The 21573-nt window shown below is 35.9% G+C and overlaps 1 protein-coding gene across 3 annotated transcripts in view; it reads right to left on the reverse strand.

Moving 5' to 3' along the window:
• Window positions 1-21323, reverse strand: part of trim37 (tripartite motif containing 37) — a 64914-nt gene extending 43591 nt beyond the window's left edge. For 2 of the 3 annotated variants that reach the window (XM_039756860.1, XM_039756858.1), the window contains exons 1-10: window positions 20680-21323; window positions 19461-19523; window positions 19162-19263; window positions 11503-11543; window positions 8378-8494; window positions 8140-8227; window positions 7822-7944; window positions 2962-3085; window positions 1241-1308; window positions 351-475 (exon numbers count right to left, since the gene is read on the reverse strand). In XM_039756860.1, the coding sequence (XP_039612794.1) occupies window positions 351-475; window positions 1241-1308; window positions 2962-3085; window positions 7822-7944; window positions 8140-8227; window positions 8378-8494; window positions 11503-11543; window positions 19162-19263; window positions 19461-19481 (809 nt within the window). In that variant the 5' untranslated portion in view covers window positions 19482-19523; window positions 20680-21323. The remainder of the gene's footprint in view (window positions 1-350; window positions 476-1240; window positions 1309-2961; window positions 3086-7821; window positions 7945-8139; window positions 8228-8377; window positions 8495-11502; window positions 11544-19161; window positions 19264-19460; window positions 19524-20679) is intronic. The other variant, XM_039756859.1, reaches the window with a different exon arrangement.
• Window positions 21324-21573: the final 250 nt, after the last annotated feature.

The raw sequence follows: 21573 nt of genomic DNA on the forward strand, positions 1-21573 counted from the left end.
TATCAATGACAAAACAATTACATTAACAATCATCTTACGTTATTTTTAAAATGTTTGCTTTTCTTTTTCATAACTTCTTTAACACACTACTTCTCCGCTGCGAAGCGCGGGTATTCTGCTAGTATTATATATAATAAAACCCACACCTGGGGGAGCACTGGAAAAGAAATCTGAAACAATTTATTACAACCAAGCTCACTCTTCTTAAACGTTTCATCTACAGATGGATCTGTACATAGAAACATTCTGGAGTCTAGAGATTTTTCATTAGAAGTCAAAATTATCCTAAAACACAAATACCCAATACAACACACAGCAACCAGCTTTTCAGCACAACTTATAAGGTTTACCTTGTAAAATCAGGAGGCACTGGTGTTGTTACAAAAGAGGCCATGGGTTTACGGTGCACCTGCTGAAACATCAGAAGAATCTCAGGACTTTTGCATATCAGTTCACTCTTACTGCAGGATCTCAACTGTGGAGAGATGAACATTAAAATGTCAGTGAAGCATTTCTTAGTGAAAAGTGTTTAATACATTAACATTCTCCTTTCACCAGGGAAAGGCACATTTTTAAAGTTCCTTTACACGGAAGGGGCAAAACACAAAAACAATCACCCACTACAATAGCTAAAGGCTTAATCTTAATGTTTGCTTTTCTGCTGCCGTTTGCCTTTTTTTTTTTAATTAATTATTAAAGTTAAAAGGTTTTCAAATGCTTAAAAGTTAACAGATACTGTTAGACAAAAAAGTGTCACTTTGGCAGAACTCCGGAAACTGTTTGTGCCCAAAGAAGTGTGAAGACATAGAGCCACTGTCACCCTGGTAACATACACTTAAGTAACTCGCATGGTGGTATTCTGGCAACAAGATATAAATTTTGGTTTTATGTTTCTGTACAGATAAATGTCATTTTAGAACTGCTTTAACAAAGATGCACTTTACATATTTTCTCCACAGACAAAGCTACATTTATTTCACACCAGCAGTACTTTACATACAACATTCATTCATTCATATAAAGTTCATATGATAAAATCAACATTGCAATACCAAGTAAAACCACAACTGTTTTTTACTTTGACACTATAAATTTTAACATGTTTCAGAGAAAATCCTCCTGTAGACGAGAACATAGTAAGTTATGCTCTTTAGTAAAATAAGTGCTCAGCTGAACATAACATGTTGTGGATCAAGAACACACAACATTAAACCAGAGTTATGCAAGCCTCTCAAAGTACCTGATGTTCCACTTCTTGTAGTAAAGACTCCAGCAGCTCAGTTTCTTGTGTCAGAGAAGTCTTCTGTCCTATAGAAGGAAATTTTACACAGTATAATTTTTGCTGATAATAAATTTAGCAAACTACAGAGGTCAACCTGAACGTACTTTGGACACCAATACCCATTAGCAATATAAAGATCCATTACCAAGAACAGAATCGTGCAGACTGAAAGGTTGAACCCACAATCTGGCTATCATTTTCAACAAAGAGTGATAGGAACAAAAATAAATGTTTAAGTGGCCAGTGCAACATTTAATATGAAAATGTGCTGAAGTTGGATAATTTGAAACGTTAAAAATGTAGAAGCGAATATTTAAAATATACTTTGTATATTTTTCAGACTTTCATATACTGATCTAGGTAGTAAGGGAGGAGTGGCGGCTCTGAGGCTAAGGATTTGCGCTGGTATCTGGAAGGTTGTCGGTTCAAATCCCTGTTACTACCAAAAGAGATCCTACTCTTCTGGGCCCTTGAGCAAGGCCCTTAACCTGCAACTGCACCAGGAGCACTGTACAATGGCTGACCCTGTGCTCCCCCCCAAAGGGGTATGCGAAAACGAACAAATTCCTAATAAAAGAAACCACGTAAGGTGAAAGGAAGAACACAAAAAAAATAAATTTGCATGCAAAAAAGTGAACAATCTAACCAGGACTAGACAAGCAACAGAGCCAGGGATGATCTGGTTAATTCAAGATAGTGGATCAAGATTAAAACCATACATGAACATGTACACAGAACCACTAAACAGGAGGAAAAAAAAAAAAATCCATAAAGCATCCTGGTGAATTTTTATTTCATTAGCAGCAGCTCATCAGGTAGCACATTAATAGGTCATTTGGAATAATTTAGGATACAAATAACAATGATTTTGAAAACATTTTTGCAGCATTTAATATAGGGGAAAAAAGCTCCTTCAATTTAGAAAATAGCACTAAATTAATAAAAGCTGCCACCATATACAACAGGGTGTGTGTTCTGTACAGCTAGCTACCTCAAATTATCCCCACTCTAGTACCAGAAAGCAAGCCCTACTCTTTTGCTGAAGTAAAAAAAAGCAAATGGTCATCATCTAGTCGTAAGAGCAGGATCTGGGATTAAATGTTACTGGTAACAAAACGTACCTAATATTTTTGTCATTCCTTTAAAAAAATCCATTACATACTTCTTTAATGAGGTGAATGCAAAAAAAAAACCCACACACACACACACCACAGGAGGCTTTAAACATCCAATAAAATAAAGAATTACCATAACAGGTTCTGTGTCTCTGTCCCTTATAAAAGATATTTGGAGCAGGGGTTATTTTAACAAATGTTTGGTGCGCTCTTCAGGGAGCTCAGGGGTCATACCAGTTTAAGCTCTCCTAGCTTTGTCTGCAGAGTTGTAAAGACATTGGCACATTACATAGCACCTTAAACAGGCACTAAAATTGTTTTAGAAACTCAGTTTTGAAATAAATTTGATAAGTTGTGCACATTTCCATTTAAAATTATTATAAACTAGAAAATCAGATCATTTGCAGAATACCTAAAATTCACATAAACTCAAAGCAGGTTTCAAAGTGCACTAATGTATTCAGCTGCTTCTACAGAAAAGAGTTTTTCCAAAGGACTTCATTTTACTTTCCTGACAATATGTTTACAGACATTCACAAATACCAATTGGCTGTACGTGCTTACCCATGAGAGTGATAAGTTTATTTTTTAGCTGATTATCAAGTCGAGCAATCATCATCTCCACTGCATTACGGATTTCTCTCACTCGCTCATCCTTTGCCCCACGTACTGCTTCCACATTTCGTTCCTGTAGACAGATAAAAAGTTGCTATGTTTAGAAGTATTATACACATTTTCAATTCAAGCTCTGCAAATTATCAAAGATAACAAATACATCTTATTCCCTTGATCATCCAAAACTACACATTGCCTAACTCCAAATCTAAGACAATGCCATACTATTGATATAACACTACATTAAAAAAAACACAAAATGACAAAGTCAACACAAAATACTTTCTCATGAAAGAAAGTATACCAAACAAGGAGCAAAGAAAAAACAGAATTGACAGAGCATAGCTTTGAAAGTATCTTTTAAACACAAATTTTGGGAAAATGATATACAAAGTTAAAGAACTAATGTAGCAACACATTACATACAAGTTCATGTACTTTAGGTATGTCTGATGAAAATTCAAGAAAAAATTAGCAGTTAATTGAAAAAGCTGGGAGTTTACTTAAAAATAGGTACTTTATTATTTTTATGTGTAAAAAAAAAAAAAGCAGAAACAAAAAACCTTTATGCAGTACATTAAAGAACACTAGAACACTCTTCATGAAACTGTAATAGGAGTAGAAAGTTTCTTTTTTTAAATTCTTGTGATTAGCATTTAACATTAGGTGAACAAATATTTCAGTTTATTTAGTTTCAAATCAAAAGTAAAATGGGTATAAGTTTTCCATAAAGTGATACAATATATTGGCGTCCAACTTAGATCTGAATCAAATTCTAACTGAAGAATCTATACTGGACTAGAGTGAAGAAATGTGTTATATCCATTTTAAAGTTCTCAAAACTAGACCTGCACCCCTTCCTAGGTGGATTTAAATGCTTCTAGAACAGGCTTTGGCTTCCTACAACTATGTAATGGATAAAAATTTTAAAAACTGAAATTCATGCTCAAAGCTTTTTTTTTTTTAAAAAAAAAAAAAAAACAAAAAACAAAAAACCACTTACTACACGTATTTATTAATTCTTACAATAAATACTAGATCATGCCTTTTAGTCTACAATACAGTTATAGATCCGTCAATGTATCTATTGATACTAAGTGGCAGTTACTTCTGGAATGATCTGCCAGAAAAAAAAACTGTATGATCCTGTTTCTTTCTAAAAAGAAAGTATTTTAAAAAAGTATAGCAAGCTTGCTAGAAGATGATGTTACTTTGAACTTTTAGGTTATCATTATACATTTTAACACGCCCTCAACTGTGTAACAATGTACCTTTTGTAAATCTTTCCTAAATGCTTAAAAAGAAAAACATACTTTTGTACAGCAAGCATACTATAAATATCTCAACTAGGCTACTAAGTCTCAAATGTTATTTAGATTGCACCTTAACTTTTCATTTTCCTTTTCCAAAAAAATTAAGACTATTCTTATGCAGCCTAACCCTTAGTTCATGCTCTACAGAAACCTAAAGTAAAACGTGTATGTCTGCACATGCACTAAACTTCATTTATTACAGGTATTAAAATAAATATTTGAAGAGGGACATGGTAAATCTCATTTTCCCAGGCGGACATAACACAGATGCACTAAAATTGCTAATTAGGCAAATAATTCCAGGTGTATACCACCATCCTACAACCATATGCATTGCAATAGGTATGATCAGTACCCTTTAAAGCGGTTTCTAATTTTTTACTTTTTTTTTTTTTTGCTGACCACTAAAAAAGTGCTTTGTAAGTAATATCAGAGTTTAGCTTAGCCGAAGCAGCATATGAAAGGTGCCATTCCATTAAATTTTACTTAAGAGTAAAACTACAGTACGCTACATACATACACACACGCACAAACACTATTGCTTTAAAAAGGTGAAGTAGAAAAATCAACCATTTTACTAATATGTTGTTGTAGACCAATGTTTAAACCCATACCATTTAACAGACTATGTAAACTTGCAACCTTTTCAACTTTGAACTACTGCATTAACTCAATTGTGCTCAAAATTCATTCTGGAGTACAACTACTGCCATTGGTTTTCATTCAAATTAGGACAGCAATTAGAAACGCACTTCTTTCTTTAAAGTTTCATAATAGAGGATTTAGGTAAGCATGTACATTTTTCATATTTTATAATATTCTGTCAATTCAGAAACAGACCCTTTTCAGAACAGATTTCATTTTTGTAAGGAATTTAGCAAAAGTGTGTTATTCAGAATTGCTAAATTTCTTTATATACTGCACTCGTTCTTTCCTTTTAATTAATACAAATTAAACTGTTTAGTAATGAGCACACAAGTGCAAATATAACTGAAAACACATTAATGCCTTTTGACAGTTTTCATTATTTCAAAAAAATGATTTCACAAATGAAGGCAGTAAACTGTTAAGGGGAAAAAAAAAAAAAAAAAAGAGGGTGAAGGAAGCCTATTGTGCTAAACTAGAACAAATACATTGATCCATTCATTTTATATACTCCTGCCTTGTAAGAGACAATATTACTAGCTTATTGCACTTTTTAACTGGACATTTGAACCAGTGAAATGAACTTGTGTTGCCTGGAGTTTTCATCTGAGGGAATGCCATAGAGACTCCAAAGCTTACAAAACCAGACTGTAAACATCAAAGAAATGTACAGATAACAGATGATGGGTAGCTTAATGATCAAGGGAACATTTACAAAACAGGACAGTGCATGTGTGTGTGTTATGGATACCCACATCTCTACAAACTGCAATAAAAAGGTATCAAAGGCTCTTTTTGCCTCTCACAAAAACTTTATAACTGAAGTAAGCAGACCTATTTTGAGCAGGTAATTCTTAGAAGCAATTCCAAGCTATTGTCACTAAAAGGACTTCATTTTTAATTGGCAAGAGCTTGGAAGAACTGGTTTTAAGAAAGAAAAAGCAGATCAAATTTGTCCTCTTTCCAAATATTCTAGGAAAGGAGTCTGCCAGAGCTATTCTGGCCCTTTGCTATGGACTTAATGATAATACATCGTGGTTAAAATACCTTAAATTTACAAAATTCTTTTAATTACTAAATGTAAGAACCCTAAAAGTTGAAAACCCACAAACACAATTTTGTAAAATCTCTCATTATCAAAATGTTTCAGAAAAAAGAATTTACTATGATGCCAAATACAAATAATAAACAAATATTTTCCTTACTGTTGATCCTATTATTTCAACCAAAACCACCACCATTGCTATTTCAAATATAATCAAAGACAGAAACGGTTTTGAAAACAACTCTTAAAATTAGAAGTAACTACTGAAGTTAACAGAACATGTAATTTAAACAAGAGGACTTCATAATCTTATTCTTTAATATTTAATCCAAAATGTTCAGTGGAAACAGTGCTTTGAGACGAGAAAATAAAATTGAACTCTATTGGACATAAATTTAAAAGAACACAATTTGGTGAATTACATATAAATACATTTTTGATATCATCAGATGTTCACATGTTGTACAGCAAAACACTTCATAATGAAGTTCAAAAATGTTCACATTTCAAATGCTGTATAAACAAAACAGAAAAAGTCAAGACCACAATAAAAGATACATTCAGAAATATAAATCTATGTATGGTAATCCCAAACACCAATATATTCAGACATAGTTTTTCCTCCGTGTTCAGTGCCAAAACATTTACTGTAAAATTATATATATATATATATATATATAAAAAAGTGGATTCACTAAGCCACCGACAAGTAAGACACCTATGGCGACGCAGAAGAGCCCGGAGGTGAATCGCCATATGCAGCGTGTAAAACGGTTTGCGAGGGGTATCCCATGGGATCCTTAAAACAATCCTTTACAACTAAGGTTAAAACACAATGAAGTAAGCAGTCTTTAAAAACAGAGTTTTCGGTTACGACGCACGACCGCATGCACCATAGCAAACTGTTTTACATGCTACATACAGCAATTCGCATCCACGACAAACTTGCGTCTTCTAGATGCTCCTGCAGGAACACGGAAAGTCTACGCGAGTCACAGGTGCATCGGGACTGTGCAAAGACGACAATGACTCAAGTGACGAGTTGGAGGTGGGCACATGAGCGATGGCGGTCCGCCACTTTTCAGTCACGGACGATTGTGTGTTGGTTCGTTCCATGCACTGTTAAAATGTTGCTTTTCTTGCTGATTTATTACATTACAGATTTTTCAAATGTTAATTTTCTCCCTGTGCTTAAAAATCATTAAAAAACCGGCCTGATTATGCAGCGTATGGTACGCCGCGGGTTGGCTAGTATCCTTTATTTTCTGAATCTAGTATCCTTTATTTTCTGAATCTATGATTGCCCTTTAAAGCTTGTAGACCCCAGATAAGTAGGGGTGCCCAAATAGGAATTTAACTTGACCAACAACTGTGGCATGCCACAGCTTAACATTGCTTTTCTACCTGCAAAAGTTATATCGGGGGTGCACCACCTGCTATTAAAATTACACTCGAAACATTCATTCCAGAGGACACCTACCACTAGCAATGCTCCTGGGGTTCTGTAAAAGATCATTTGCTTTTATTTATTTGTTTTCTTCTACTACATCATATTGGTGGACCTCTTTCAAAAACATAGACCATTTTTGTGGAACTGGTATGTTCATGAAAATGGTGCAAATATAATCAATATGCAGGAACATTCTCCCATTTCAAAGATGGATATGAAATGAGCTTCCACTTTTGACTGCTATTAAACACATTTGACCACCTTATGGCTTTAAACATAAATATAAATACAAGTTAAAAGACACACAGCATGTTACTTTGGTTTGGAAAACTTTTTTTTCCCCCCTCAAAGCTTACCACTTCCTGGACTAAACTGATCAGTTCCATAAGTCGACGACGAAGTTTAGCAACTTCTTCATTCACTTTAGTGACATGCTGTTCATAGATTTCAGCAAGGGGTTTAAAAGTGTGTCCACCATGCTGTAATGCAAAAATGTTTATAACAGAGGATTAACTTTCAAAAGCAGATAAAACGTAAACACAACAAAGCAAGTGAGGATATCATAAGGAATGTTCTCCAGTTTGATCTGCATAACTTATATTAACTCTCACAGTAAACCATCAATAAAAATATAGACACCTTGCTTTCAACTCGAATTTAAAAGATTCACTTACCATGCCTCCCCACAAAGCACACTGGTGACAGATGCACTTCTTACAGGTCCAGCAGAAAACACTGAGTTTTTCATGATGATTTTCACACCTATATTACAAGGCAAACAATCAATCCAGAGATTAACACAATTTACACTTGCTATAAATAAACTAAATAATGTTATTTCCTTAAAGGCAGGAAAGAGAGATCCTTAGGAAAACCTACATATTACACATTCTAAAAACATGGTACTCTTACTTGTCTTTGTCATTCTCTTCATGCTTTGACAGGCTACACATCTGTAATGTGTCAAGTTGTTGCGTTACCTCTTCTGCCCAGCGACAGTTCACTAACTCTCTCAACTGCAGAGGGGCCCTGCTCAGAATGGGAGAAAGAAAAAAAAAAAAATAGCCAACACATTTGGACACAAATTTAGACCCACCTTACTTACACCATTTATAGATGTATTCTATTCGGATGATGTTAAATGATGTTAAAAAAAACACCATCTTTGATGCCTACAGTTTAACATGACATAGGCCAAAAATGTAAAATGGATCAACATACAAAATCCCTCTATGCTTTTGTAGATAATCTTGAACTCCTGTCTAACAGATTGCTGCACGCAATTTTAATAGCTCCATGGAACTTCTCTTCTCACCTTCTTTACCCTAGCAAGTAATTTTTCCCCAGTGATACTTAGTTTATATACCTTTGACATTACAGAAATTTAAAAATTCCTCCCTGAACCAGATTTAGACAGAAATTCCCTTCCTTTGTTTACCCAGAACAGGCTAAAAAACTATATAGGAATATTTCAGATAAAATTAAATAAATGTACATCTAAGAAGTACTGTACTTTGAAATGTGACAATAAAACACAAGTTAAACAATGTAAGAAATGCATAACACTCAGGTACGTTCAGGGCAATTAAGTTAACAGATATGAAAGTTGGTTTCACATTTTTAATTTACTTCATCCAAGAGTCAATTATTACGTTTTTCTTTATTAAATAGTTTTGTAACAATAAGTCATATTCAAAAGTAACAGCAATAACAGAATACAATTACGTGCGTTAGCAGACTACATTAAATAGGTGCTTTTAAATAACACTTTAAAAAGGACTTAAAAACAGAGCACTGATAGGCTTGTGGTGGCTCAACAATAGTTTTCATACATAGCAGATTGAAATTTAAGTGATGCGAAAATGGCATTAATTGGTGTGCATTAGTGCTGGAAGGTCTATGACTAATTGTTATTCAGCTTTCTTCAGCACATCCTTTTTAAAACTAAACCCAGTAGAGTAGTATCAAATCATTTACAATTGAAAAATGTCTATTAATAAAAAGTAACCAATACTAGCATAAAATCAGTATCACTATTACCATATGAAAGGGGATAAGGGACTGAAAGAAGTTCCCCATGTAGCTATTTATATTAGTTAAAATAAAGTAACTTGCTAATTATATAAATAACCTAGAAAGAAATTGATTTGAGAACAGAAATAAAAAGGGTGCACAAGGGCAAGATGATCAGGAGCTAGGCGCCAGAGATCGGGGATTAAGCCAATGAAGCTTCCATTACCACTGTCCATTTCTAAAATCGTCCTAGGTTTATATCAGTTAGGGCAGCTGCACCTTTACCATGTTATTAATTAATTCAAACACCATTCAGCTTCAGGGTGATAACATCACTTCTTTACAATAAGAATCCGTAGATAATATTGTTAAATCAATTCAGTTCAATGTATGTGCACATAATTATTTCTCATTCCATTTATTTCAAGAATTTTTTTTGTTGTTGTTCTTGACAAGTTAACTTTGGCTAAAGTGACAGGAGAAGAGTGCGGCTGTGCAAGCCATTGCCGTGCGTTGGCAAATGAATGGAATCACTTGCAAAGGGGATCTAAATAACTGTCAGCCAAATAAAACAGGATATCTACAAAAATATACAAGTTCAAAACAACTGCTCTCATGGTACAGTAAAACTGAAACAAAATTAATTCCTAGTTGAAAGCAAACTGGAAATTTCTCCATTATCAGTTGGAGGAGTTTGCTAACTTTTCAATGCTTTTCCATTTTAAAACTTCGTGAGACGCGATATGTGTTTGAGATATTTGAATGAAAACGTAAGCGGGTCACATCTGAACAAAACTGGTCCACGGGGGACAGAGTTATTTTATTCAGAATTTGCGCATGTACCTTTTTTTTAAAAAAAAAAAAAATAAAAAAAAGCATGACGCAGGAGCATAAATAAATGTGTTATGGAATGTTTTATGTTGCTGATCTAATTTGGTCTGCAGCACTCTTCCAAAACAAAACACGAAATAAGTCTAGAATTTAAAACTATTACTTTCGCATATCAAAGATGAAGGGTGGGTTCTAGTAAGAGCAAAGTTCAGATATGTTCAATACATCATGTTAGCTACTAAAGTTTTAAAATTTTTCATGTTGTGTTTGGACTAATATATTGGACAAAATAAAAATAGCACCAAAAAACATTCAGCGACACATTTTGAATGTGAGCATATTTTTCTTTCTTTTTATTGTCACATCTTCACAGAAGTTTTAACTTATTTGCATATTGCATTTTTATCCAAAACATTCCTCCATGAAAAACTCTCGTAGCCTCTGGCATTTCTGCAAGTCTAAGTCAAATATTTCCAATAAAAAGACAAGGAGTCTCATTTACAAAACTTTTGCATTTAAAAGAAATAAAAAAAAAAAAAACACACCACACACAACCACTTGAATCCACGCAATCACAGGGCCGCAGAACTTCATTGGCTCAGAGAGTGGTCCCAATCCTGACGTATCGAGACCATGCCACTTTCATTCAAGACTATATGAATGTGCTCCAAAAGAGACTGTGCAAGATCATGCACAGCATTGTGGTGCCTCTCCCCTGCGTTATGAGAGCTGGGGAAAGGCATAAGATTCCAATTATGTATACGAGTAGTCACTTAGATGGTTTGGCCGGATTTCCTTACTTGATTAAGGTGTCACAATTTCCCACTTTCACCAAAATATTGTGTACAGGTGGTTCAGAATGACCATAATTATAAACACATTTGCCCATCAGGATTTCTGTTTTAAATCTTGATGTTTTTTGTGGAAAGCTACATATACACACCTTGTGTGTACTCACATTTTATAAATCTGACCCCAGGTTTGTTTTTCAGGCACCCTGCCTTACATGTGAAATACTGGCCTTGCCCTTGCAGACAATTATGTGCTACTACCCAAAATTTTGACCCATCAAACCACCAACTACATATTTCCCTACTGGTGGGTTCTTCCAACTGAGGCAGGCAGATTTATGAGACTGCCTTTTATAAACACAAGCAACAACAGAATGAATTCTGCCTTGGTTTTCAGCTTACCGACAATGTGGACACTGTGCTCTTTGTTCAGTCAACCAACGCTGTCAAGGAAAAAAGGTTAAGATTAGTAGAGGTGAGGGAATGGATTTTAATTAAGAAAATGCTTCTAAGGTGACTTAAAATATTACACTCGAACACATAACTAATACATAAACAGTTGAGCTAAATTTCACTATCTTGATACTGACTTTTCAAAAATTTCTCAACTACGACTATTCATACAATTGAAAATTCAATTACTCCTACATTTCTCAAGCCACTATTCTCAAATACAATAGGAAACTAAACTAAATATAGCAAAAAGTCAAGGCAAATAATAGTGCAAATAGTGCAATAAAATTACAGAGCATTTGCAGTTATTGTTGCCCAAGTTCCACTGGTAGAGTAAACAAAAAAGGAGCTCAATTACTACCCACAGAAAGCAGTAAAGAGTAACAGAATTTACCACTGAAAGATTTGATTTTCAAAAGATAGTGAGGGTTGAATTTCATTATGCATTTAGAGGCTAAAAAGGACAAAGAGATCAATGATTATAGTAGTGGTGACTGAGTGGACCAACTATGTACAGAACAGCACTGCTTTAACACGATAGATAGATAGATAGATAGATAGATAGATAGATAGATAGATAGATAGATAGATAGATAGATAGATAGATAGATAGATAGATAGATAGATAGATAGATAGATAGATAGATAGATAGATAGATAGATAGATAGATAGATAGATAGATAGATAGATAGATAGATAGATAGATAGATAGATAGATAGATAGATAGATAGATACTTTATTAATCCCAAGGGGAAATTCACACTGTAAAAGGTTAGGAATTGTGGTAAAGACTAAGGGGCACCCACAAACAGACTATAATGTATCAGTACAGTCTAACCGAGCGCCTCTACATCAAAGAACTATTCTATTTTTATCATCATTTGCCAGATGAAGGTTTCTGCACAAATATGTTAGACTGCCATAATGTTTTAACTCAGGCTATAGTTCCTACTCACATACATTAACCATATTAATCTTTAAACATTATTATGTATTATCTCACACAGTAAAATTGGGCAATACCAAACTAAAATTGACAAGCTCAAAATATAAAAATATAATGCCCAAGTTTACCTGTGCATTATAATGCAATTAAGTTTAATAAATAATGGTAAATTTACACAATTTAAATAGAAGGTAGGTTTCACAATAAGCTAACAAGTTAATGGAATAACCTTAATGTTTGCTATATTCTGGATTCTGACAATAAAATGCTTTCAGATTGAAGTTAGCCAGCTAGAAAGAAACATGACTTGTTGGGCAGAAAGGCATATAATTTTCTGATTGTTACCATTATGTGTATGGTCCTAGTGTAAGTGATAACATACAGAAACAAGAAATGTACCCAAGGAACTCGAACCTTAAAACATCATAGACATGTATGTGTCTCTTTTATCAAATTCGTTATCAGTATCAATTATTTTTTGTACTAATTACTTGCTTTGAATTTGACTTTTTTCTTGAAAACAGACACTTGAAATGGAGTCTTTTTTTTTTTTAAACAAATGAATCAATTTAACTGCTGAAGCCTTTCTGGCAGTTGTATTTTGAACGGCTTGGAAACCCTTAACACACACAGCTACAGCTATTAAAATGTAAAGGAAGTAATACTTCTTTCTCCATTGCACAATTCACTTTTCTAAGGCCCCACCATAACTATTATATTATTTATGCAGGACATTGTAAGTTAAATTTGAGGTTGTGAGACGTTACAAATTTTCTTAACCATGGCAAGTCACTGACATTTTATACATGCTAGTTTCAACAAATTAAACTTGGGCTTTGTGTTTTTGTGTTCAAACAAGTTTGTTCCTTTAGCTGCTGTCCTTTTCAAACATGGATGTTAACCTTTGCGGTCTTGAAATATGTGGACTTGTGGATGTGTGTGCGTTCCGATTATTGGCACTTTTAACCTCTCTTTTCCTCTGCCCAGAAACTGGTTAAAGGCCCATTTCTGATGATTCTGTAGATAAAACCTGACACACCTTAGAATTTAACACAATCTCTACTGCACGCAACTTATCTGGATCCAAGACATTACCCATATAACTGACGCTTTCAATATGGCATTCAAAAAATAAAAACAACTGTACTGGGCTTTGTTATTTTCTCTCAGCCAAATTAATATTTGGGGACAGCTCAGTAAAAGAAAGGCCAGAGCAAAGATTAAAAATTAGGTAACAAATTCTACTGTGAAGAGTGGCAGAGTCGTAACATTGCTGCCTTGCATCAAGAAGGCTGGAGTTTGCAACTTGGTTGCTGCCTGTTCTCCCCATGCACATACAGTATGCATTTCCTCTTCCGGTTTCCTTTTAAAAGTCCAAAGACATGTAGGCTAGTGAACTAGCACTGCAATGAACTGGCACCATGTGCAGGCTTTGTTCTGGGGGCTGGGGCAGGTTAAGGCTGTCCTGGAACCCTGCCCTGGACAAGCAGGTTAGGAACGTGTGTTCTTGACAGATATGATCCTGAAAATCAACAGGTGAACTTGGAAGGTAAAGGGCTCCTGAGCTTGAATCAGAGCCATATTTACCTGTACTGATTAAAGCACATAAAACACAGTATGTAGTGTCAAGGCTTAGATGTACCAAAGACTTGAGTTTTGTCACACCACATGAACAGAGACAGAGATAATTCAAATATTGCTTGACCTGCCACAAAAAGACAGAAACAGTCTCTGAAATTATAAGCTATTTATATACAAACTCACATTTTCTAAATCCATACGCCTACTTACCTAGAGGGTCTCAGGGAAGCTGGAGCTTATCCCACCATGCCTCAGGAGCATGGCAGGAACAATATCTAGACAAGGTGAAAGCCATTGTAGCAATACAGTGCAACCAGAATGTATGGTAAATTCAGTTGATTGGACAGGATTTGGAAAGGTACACACCTGTCTATATAAGGTCCCACAGTTGACAGTTCATATCAGAGCACAAACCAAGCATGAAGTCAAAGGAATTGCCTGTAGACCTCCGAGACAGGATTGTCTCGAGGCACAAATCTGGGGAAGGTTACAGAAAAATTTCTGCTGCTTTGGAGGTCCCAATGAGCACAGTGGCCTCCATCATCCGTAGGTGGAAGAAGTTCAAAACCACCAGGACTCTTCCTAGAGGTGGCCGGGCGTCTAAACCGAGCGATCGGGGGAGAAGGGCCTTAGTCAGAGAGGTGACCAAGAACCCGATGGTCACTCTGTCAGAGCTCCAGAGGTCCTCTGTGGAGACAGAAGAACCAACATCTCTGCAGCAATCCACCAATCAGGCCTGTATGGTAGAGTGGCCAGACGGAAGCCACTCCTTAGTAAAAGGCACATGGCAGCCCGCCTAGAGTTTGCCAAAAGACACCTGAAGGACGCTCAGACCATGAGAAACAAAATTCTCTGGTCTGATGAGACAAAGATTGAACTCTTTGGTGTGAATGCCAGGCGTCATGTTTGGAGGAAACCAGGCACTGCTCATCACCAGGCCAATACCATCCCTACAGTGAAGCATGGTGGTGGCAGCATCGTGCTGTGGGGATGTTTTTCAGCGGCAGTAACTGGGAGACTAGTTAGGATAAAGGGAAAGATGAAAACCTGCTCCAGAGTGCTCTTGACCGCAGACTGGGGCGACGGTTCATCTTTCAGCAGGACAACGACCCCAAGCACACAGCCAAGATATCAAAGGAGTGTCTTCAGGACAACTCAGTGAATGTCCTTAAGAGGCCCAGCCAGAGCCCAGACTTGAATCAGATTGAACATCTCTGGAGAGATCTTAAAATGACTGTGCACCGACGCTTCCCATCCAACCTGATGAAGCTTGAGAGGTGCTGCAAAGAGGAATGGGCGAAACCGGCCAAGGATAGGTGTGCCAAGCTTGTGGCATCATATTCAAAAAGACTTGAGGCTAGAATTGCTGCCAAAGGTGCATCGACAAAGTCTTGAGCAAAGACTGTAAATACTTATGTACATGTGATTTCTCAGTTTTTTTATTTTTAATAAATTTGCAAAAACCTCAAGTAAACTTTTTTCATGTTGTCATTATGGGGTGTTGCATGTAGAATTCAGACGGAAAAAATGAATTTAATCCATTTTGGAATAAGGCTGCAACAATGTGGAAAAAGTGATGCGCTGTGAATACTTTCCAGATGCACTGTAAAAAATGAGCCAAAGCATTTTGACCACCTGCCTTATATTCTACTGCTCCGGTTTCAAAACAGCTCAGACTGGCTAAGGAATGGACTATATAAGAACTTTGTACTATAATACAGCAGGATTTTATCAGCTTCTAACTCCTGCAGGTTGCAAGGTGAAGTCACTGCATATCAGGCTTGTACCAACACATCACACTGATTTTCAACTGGACCAAGAAGTGGAGAATTTCATGTTCCTCAAACCATTAGCAATTTGTTTAGTATGGCTGGGCACATTATCCTGCTGAAAGATTCCACTTCTAATGGGGTATAAAGCTGCCTTCAAAAAAAGACCTGGTCAGCAACAATGTTTAAGATGCTTGTACAAATGAAATAAATGTCCACATGACTGCCCAGAGGCAGGATTTCCCTGTAGAACATTGCCCTAAGCAACACACTCCATCCATAGTTCTGTCCTCTTCCTGATGCAATCTTTTCCCCGGGTAAATGATGTCCACATATCCAGCCATTCACATGAAACAAGTGAAAGTGGGAGTCATCCGAACAAGAAACTTTTTTTTTTTAAGTTAATCCAAAGTTTAGTTTTGATGTTCACATGCCCACTGTAGGTGCTTACAAGGATGGACAGAGGTTAACATGGGTACTTCAACTGACCAATTGATACACCATGTGCTATGGCACATTACTCACAGCATCATCATTAAAATGACCTGTGATTTGTGCCACAGACGTCCTTGTACTGGCTCATACCAGATTGAAGTGAGAGGTCCACAAAGACTATTCCAGGAGTCTTGGCCACCCTGCATCCTGTTGGTGCTTTGTGGTTTAACCCTCCTTAGATCATAAGCACCCAACAAGCCTTGACATTTTAGAAAGCCTTGGACTCATTCATCTGTCCATAATGATATGACCCTTTAGTTACTCACACATTCTGAAGATGCATCATAATTTATTGGTTGAGAAACTTAAGCACCTTGGTATGCTTCACTAACACTAGAATAGAATTTATCATGCCACTACTGTCAATTTCTGAATAACTGTCACCATTTTCACACAGATAATTGCTTTCTTCCTCACACACTTTAGAGAGCTGTATCAAATTTTTCTTTGTCATTACAATGGAGTATCAATCACTCAAAAGACATCACTAGCCATAGTTCTCTGGATGATGGTATGTGTGCAGCTTATGGTGAAGGAGTTATCAGGGACAACGGCTAAAACGGTTAGAGAAGACTTGATTGCAGAAAGGGGAATATTTATTTGAAAAACAAAGAACAAATATTTTGATTAATTAATGGTCCAGGTTATCCCATGCTAAGTTTTGTTGTAATGAAAACAAGAAACATTTTAATGAATCATTCAATTTCAGTTAGTCCTTTCATCTACTTTAATGGTATTGTTTAGTTTTTTCATTTTAACCTTATTAAATTTAAGCATATCAATAGATTATGTCTGTTTTAATATTCATTTACCATAATCTAGCTGGACAAGTTTCTTGACGGTAAAATAGAGTCAACACAGAAGTTAATGCAATGTTTTACTCATCATTTTCCATTTTGTCCTTTGGAAGCAATCATTCAAAACCACTTCAGCTTCTATTTCCGCAAAAACCTGGTAGTAACAGGGTGCCATCTAATAACAGGTGGGAGTATGATGGATCAGATTATGGGTGGAAATGCCCTAAGGTGCCAAACGTTTACATTTAAATGCACCTTTAACACTGGAACAGAGCTGATTCAGCTTGTTTCCCCTAACGGAACAGGACACAAACCGATTGAAGCTTGTCATTGTTCCTTTAAAAGTCACATGGTTGAAGTTGCCATATATAGCAGCTTCAGGGTCAGAAGGATTCATCATTTAATTGTTGACAATGTTGATGATGGGTGTTGTAAATCCTTCTTCAAATGGATACTTGGCATTAGAAATGAAAAATATACACATTCATAAGGGTGATGTATCTAATATATCTGAAAAAATACTTTGTACCAAGTCACAACATTGAAATATTATCTGTTGGAATATAAATATTCCCATGACCCTGTAGTTAGGATATACCGGTTGGATGATGGATGGATGGAATATAAATATTGGTTTTGGCTGCAATATGCTCCCTTTTAGCATATTCTTGCCTTACAATATTCAGAGATGTAGACACTGGGTAGCCAGGTTTCACAAAACCTAACTGTTAATGACAGAACCATGGAAATAATTCTTTTAAGATTTCTCCCGTTACAAGGCTGAGGGTAGAAACCTTTTGTCACAAATAAGTGAGGATGAAATATGGAGTCAGTCAATTGAACTACAATACAAAACACACTATATATATATATATATATATATATATATATATATATATATAAAAAAAAACCCACTACACCACACAAAACCATCACAATAAATTCTGTTAAACCATTCTTCCTCAACCATGCTATGTACTGCCACCTCTTTGGCACCCTCAAAGATGCCCGGTGTGGGAAAATATTTGGGAGTGATGAGGCTACTGAAATGAAGTGCTACAAGAGTGGGCTTAGGAATTGTAGAAGGAGATGCATTGATTGGTATTTCTTTGCCTCAAAGCTTATAAATGATGGAGATTACATAGAGAAATGAGGAGCATTAGCAAAGTGATATTATCTTCATATGATAATGATTGAACAATTCTTCAATCAGTAGTAAAGGAAAAAAAAGTTTTAGAATGCTGTAAAATATTTTGGGCAACTCTCATACCAATTAAGGATATACTAAAACACACTAACCTTTTGTGTTGTGTTTGCAAGGTGTATTCATGAGGTATTCTCCCACCCCCAAACCTCATTTCAAAAAGATTTAAGGAGATTTCCCAGAGTCACTTTTCTCATGTTAATGGGAAATACTGATATTTTTAACCTTCTTACTTACAAATTATAAAAGACCCTCTTTAAATCGGCATATCGTATTTGAGTGCATTTTTGATATCCAATGAAGATCTAAATGAAACAGAAGCCTAAATTTTTGTAACTATGTAAATGTGACTAATAGAAAACGATCTAAACTTAATTATAGCTTTATTAAATTGTCAATTGCATGTTTTAAAGAGGAAAAAAAAGTGTAGCCTCTAAAGAAATCTATTATGGTTCTGTCTTTGGATGTACGAGAATTGCTAGTTAATGTACATTTTTTCTACAAACGTATCCACAGAGTGAATTTAAATAAATAAAAAAAAAAAAAAAACCTTCATATTTTTGTGGATTTTTAAGACCACCAAATTATTTCTTTACAGGGTTTTTCCCAAAGTTAAACATTTCATTTAACTCTACTGTGAGCAACAAAGGAAACTTCATTTTACATAATTTATGAATGGTGCAAAGAAAAAAAAAACTCTGAAAGAATATTAAAATCTCTAAATTTCAGTTAAAATAATACTGGATTTCACATAAATGTTTCCTACTTCCAGAATCACTCCTATAGACACCAACACAATACAGCAAAAACTCACCCGAATACAACTAAAACAGCAGAGTTTTGAACAGTGAGGACAGAGCCGTGCATCTCTTAACTTCTCCATGCAGATGAAGCAGCGAAATACCTCAGCGATGCTCTAATGAAATATTTTTAAAAAGTAATAAGGCTTAATGTCACGGAGGATTGTAAATAAATATTTTTAGTCACAATGACAAAAGAGAGATAAAGGAGGAATAACAAATCATCATAGATTTAAAGTCTAACAGCAACAAACCTCATACAGGTAGAGTTAAATGTAAAAAACAACAAAAGATCACATTATGTGAGACTTACTTCAACACTTTGTTCATCCATTTCAGCCAATTAAATATCTTCTACACCAGTGTAAAACAGTACCTGAAAAATAAAGCAGAGAAGAATTTGAGTAAGACTCATCAATATAATGCAGCATTCTGCTTACTACATTACTACAGTGAAGGCTGAATTTCAAATTTGTGGCACCAGTTATGTTCATTGCTGTTAGTCTCAAATAGGCATGGAAGCAAGAACAAAAAACCAGATATGCCAAGGTTCAGTGCTAGTTTGTTCATAATTGTTTGGGTGCTTTAAGAAAGGAGAGTCAGTTTAGAAACTCCTTAACATTACTCTAATCAGTTTACAGTGTTAATTCCTGCAATTGCCGAAAAAAAAAAAGAAAAGAAAGAAAAAGGCATGTCAGATTATTTCACAATAAATTATTCAAGTACCTTTTACATATATTCCACGAAATGAAATCATACTCACCATTTCAGTGATCTAAACAGATTTTCAAAAGCAGCACAAATTACAATGCACCTACCAGTGTTCAAAGACTTGTGTGAGAAGCACCTCTCCCAAAGTTATGCTTTGGAGGGTGAAGCGGCTGAATCTTTGATGAGTTTATCCTATTAAAAAGTATATTTTTCTCACACAAAAGTCCTTAGGAATATCATTGATCAGGGGAAAAAACTGTGAAAGAGGAAAAAAAAAAAAAAAAAAAAAAAAAAACACAGAACTATAACAAATTGCCATCACTGCTGGTATGAAAATTCCAGGTGTGTCTTTCACTACAGTCTTAAAAGGATATGCCTGTCAGATCTAGATGGGCATGGCAAGCCCTACAGAACTGTAATACTATTAAATGCTCAAGACTCATCAGGATCACCGTCTAGTGGGATAATAGGGTATCTGATACTGTGATTTAAGAAACTAAAAATAGTACAAGTAATAAAGCATAAAAAAACAACGTTCTTTCATCCATTTGAGTTTAGGTGGATTTGCAGGATTACTTTAACTGCCTATGCTTGGTGATGTGACTGATGAATATAAAATGTGCATACAGGGCAATTGGAAATACATAACGTATCACTCGAGTTTCCTTCCAGGAATCGTAATCTCCCTTCAGTCAACATAACATATTATAGTGGTGCACTGTATCATAATAATAATAATAATAATAATAAAAATGTAGGTTAAAATATTCAAAGGAAAACGATCAAACCGGTTAAAGTAACCTCATAACTGAGATACTTACCCAAGTTCTGAGGGTTCAGGAGCCCAGACACCTAAATAAGCACAGCACAATTTTTTTTCGACGTTTGCGGTGCTTCTGCAAGTAAAGTTACCAATATAACAGCTGCAGCAGCTGAATGAGCAGTGATAGAGCCTCTCTGTGCAGGCCCCTATGTGACAGCTTCAAGGCAGCGGCAATGTATTGGTTTCTGGGACGGCGTCACACCGGTGTGGAAAGCCGACGTTGCCTTCAGTAACGCACAACCACGGACGATGATAAAATAAAGTGTATCATTCTATGCTCCAAAGCTACTGTGAATGACGTTTGGGACTCACGGTTAATCGGCACAACTCGTGCCAAGGGGCGTCCTGTTGTCCGAGGCCGCAGGTACTCTTACATCCCACGCTGCCCCATTAAGGCCAATTCTTCGGAGGTTGTTTTGCCATTACCTCTGCGCGTACATCCTCGTACAATGCTAGTTAAACTGCAAATTACCCTCGTTGTCCCACAAATACCCTGTTCTCAATCACTTTTTACTGCAACATTTCAGTAATGCATATTTTAACTACATCTGTTTTGCAGGTACCAGCGCCAAGCACAATTCACTGATTCGCTTATAAATTGCAGCTGTCTGTCACCATTGGAGACCTTTCCCATGCGCTCTCGCGAGATGTGACTGTCCCGCTCGTTTCTTGCAGCCAATACAAAAGGCGTATGAGTTTACAGAGGCGGATGAGCGGGCTGAAACTGGCCAATAGAGTACAAGCAGTTCCGTTACCAGGAGAGACGGCGTGGAGGCGTTTCCAAGTTCTGTGTGGTTTGCGCGAGATTTTAGAAAGCCTAGCTGTTTCATTAACATTTTATTTACTAAATACTTTTTACCCCCACCAAATTATCCATCTATACAGCAATGTA

The sequence above is a fragment of the Polypterus senegalus genome, chromosome 6, assembly GCF_016835505.1.
Source record: "Polypterus senegalus isolate Bchr_013 chromosome 6, ASM1683550v1, whole genome shotgun sequence".
Classification (NCBI taxonomy): domain Eukaryota; kingdom Metazoa; phylum Chordata; class Cladistia; order Polypteriformes; family Polypteridae; genus Polypterus; species Polypterus senegalus.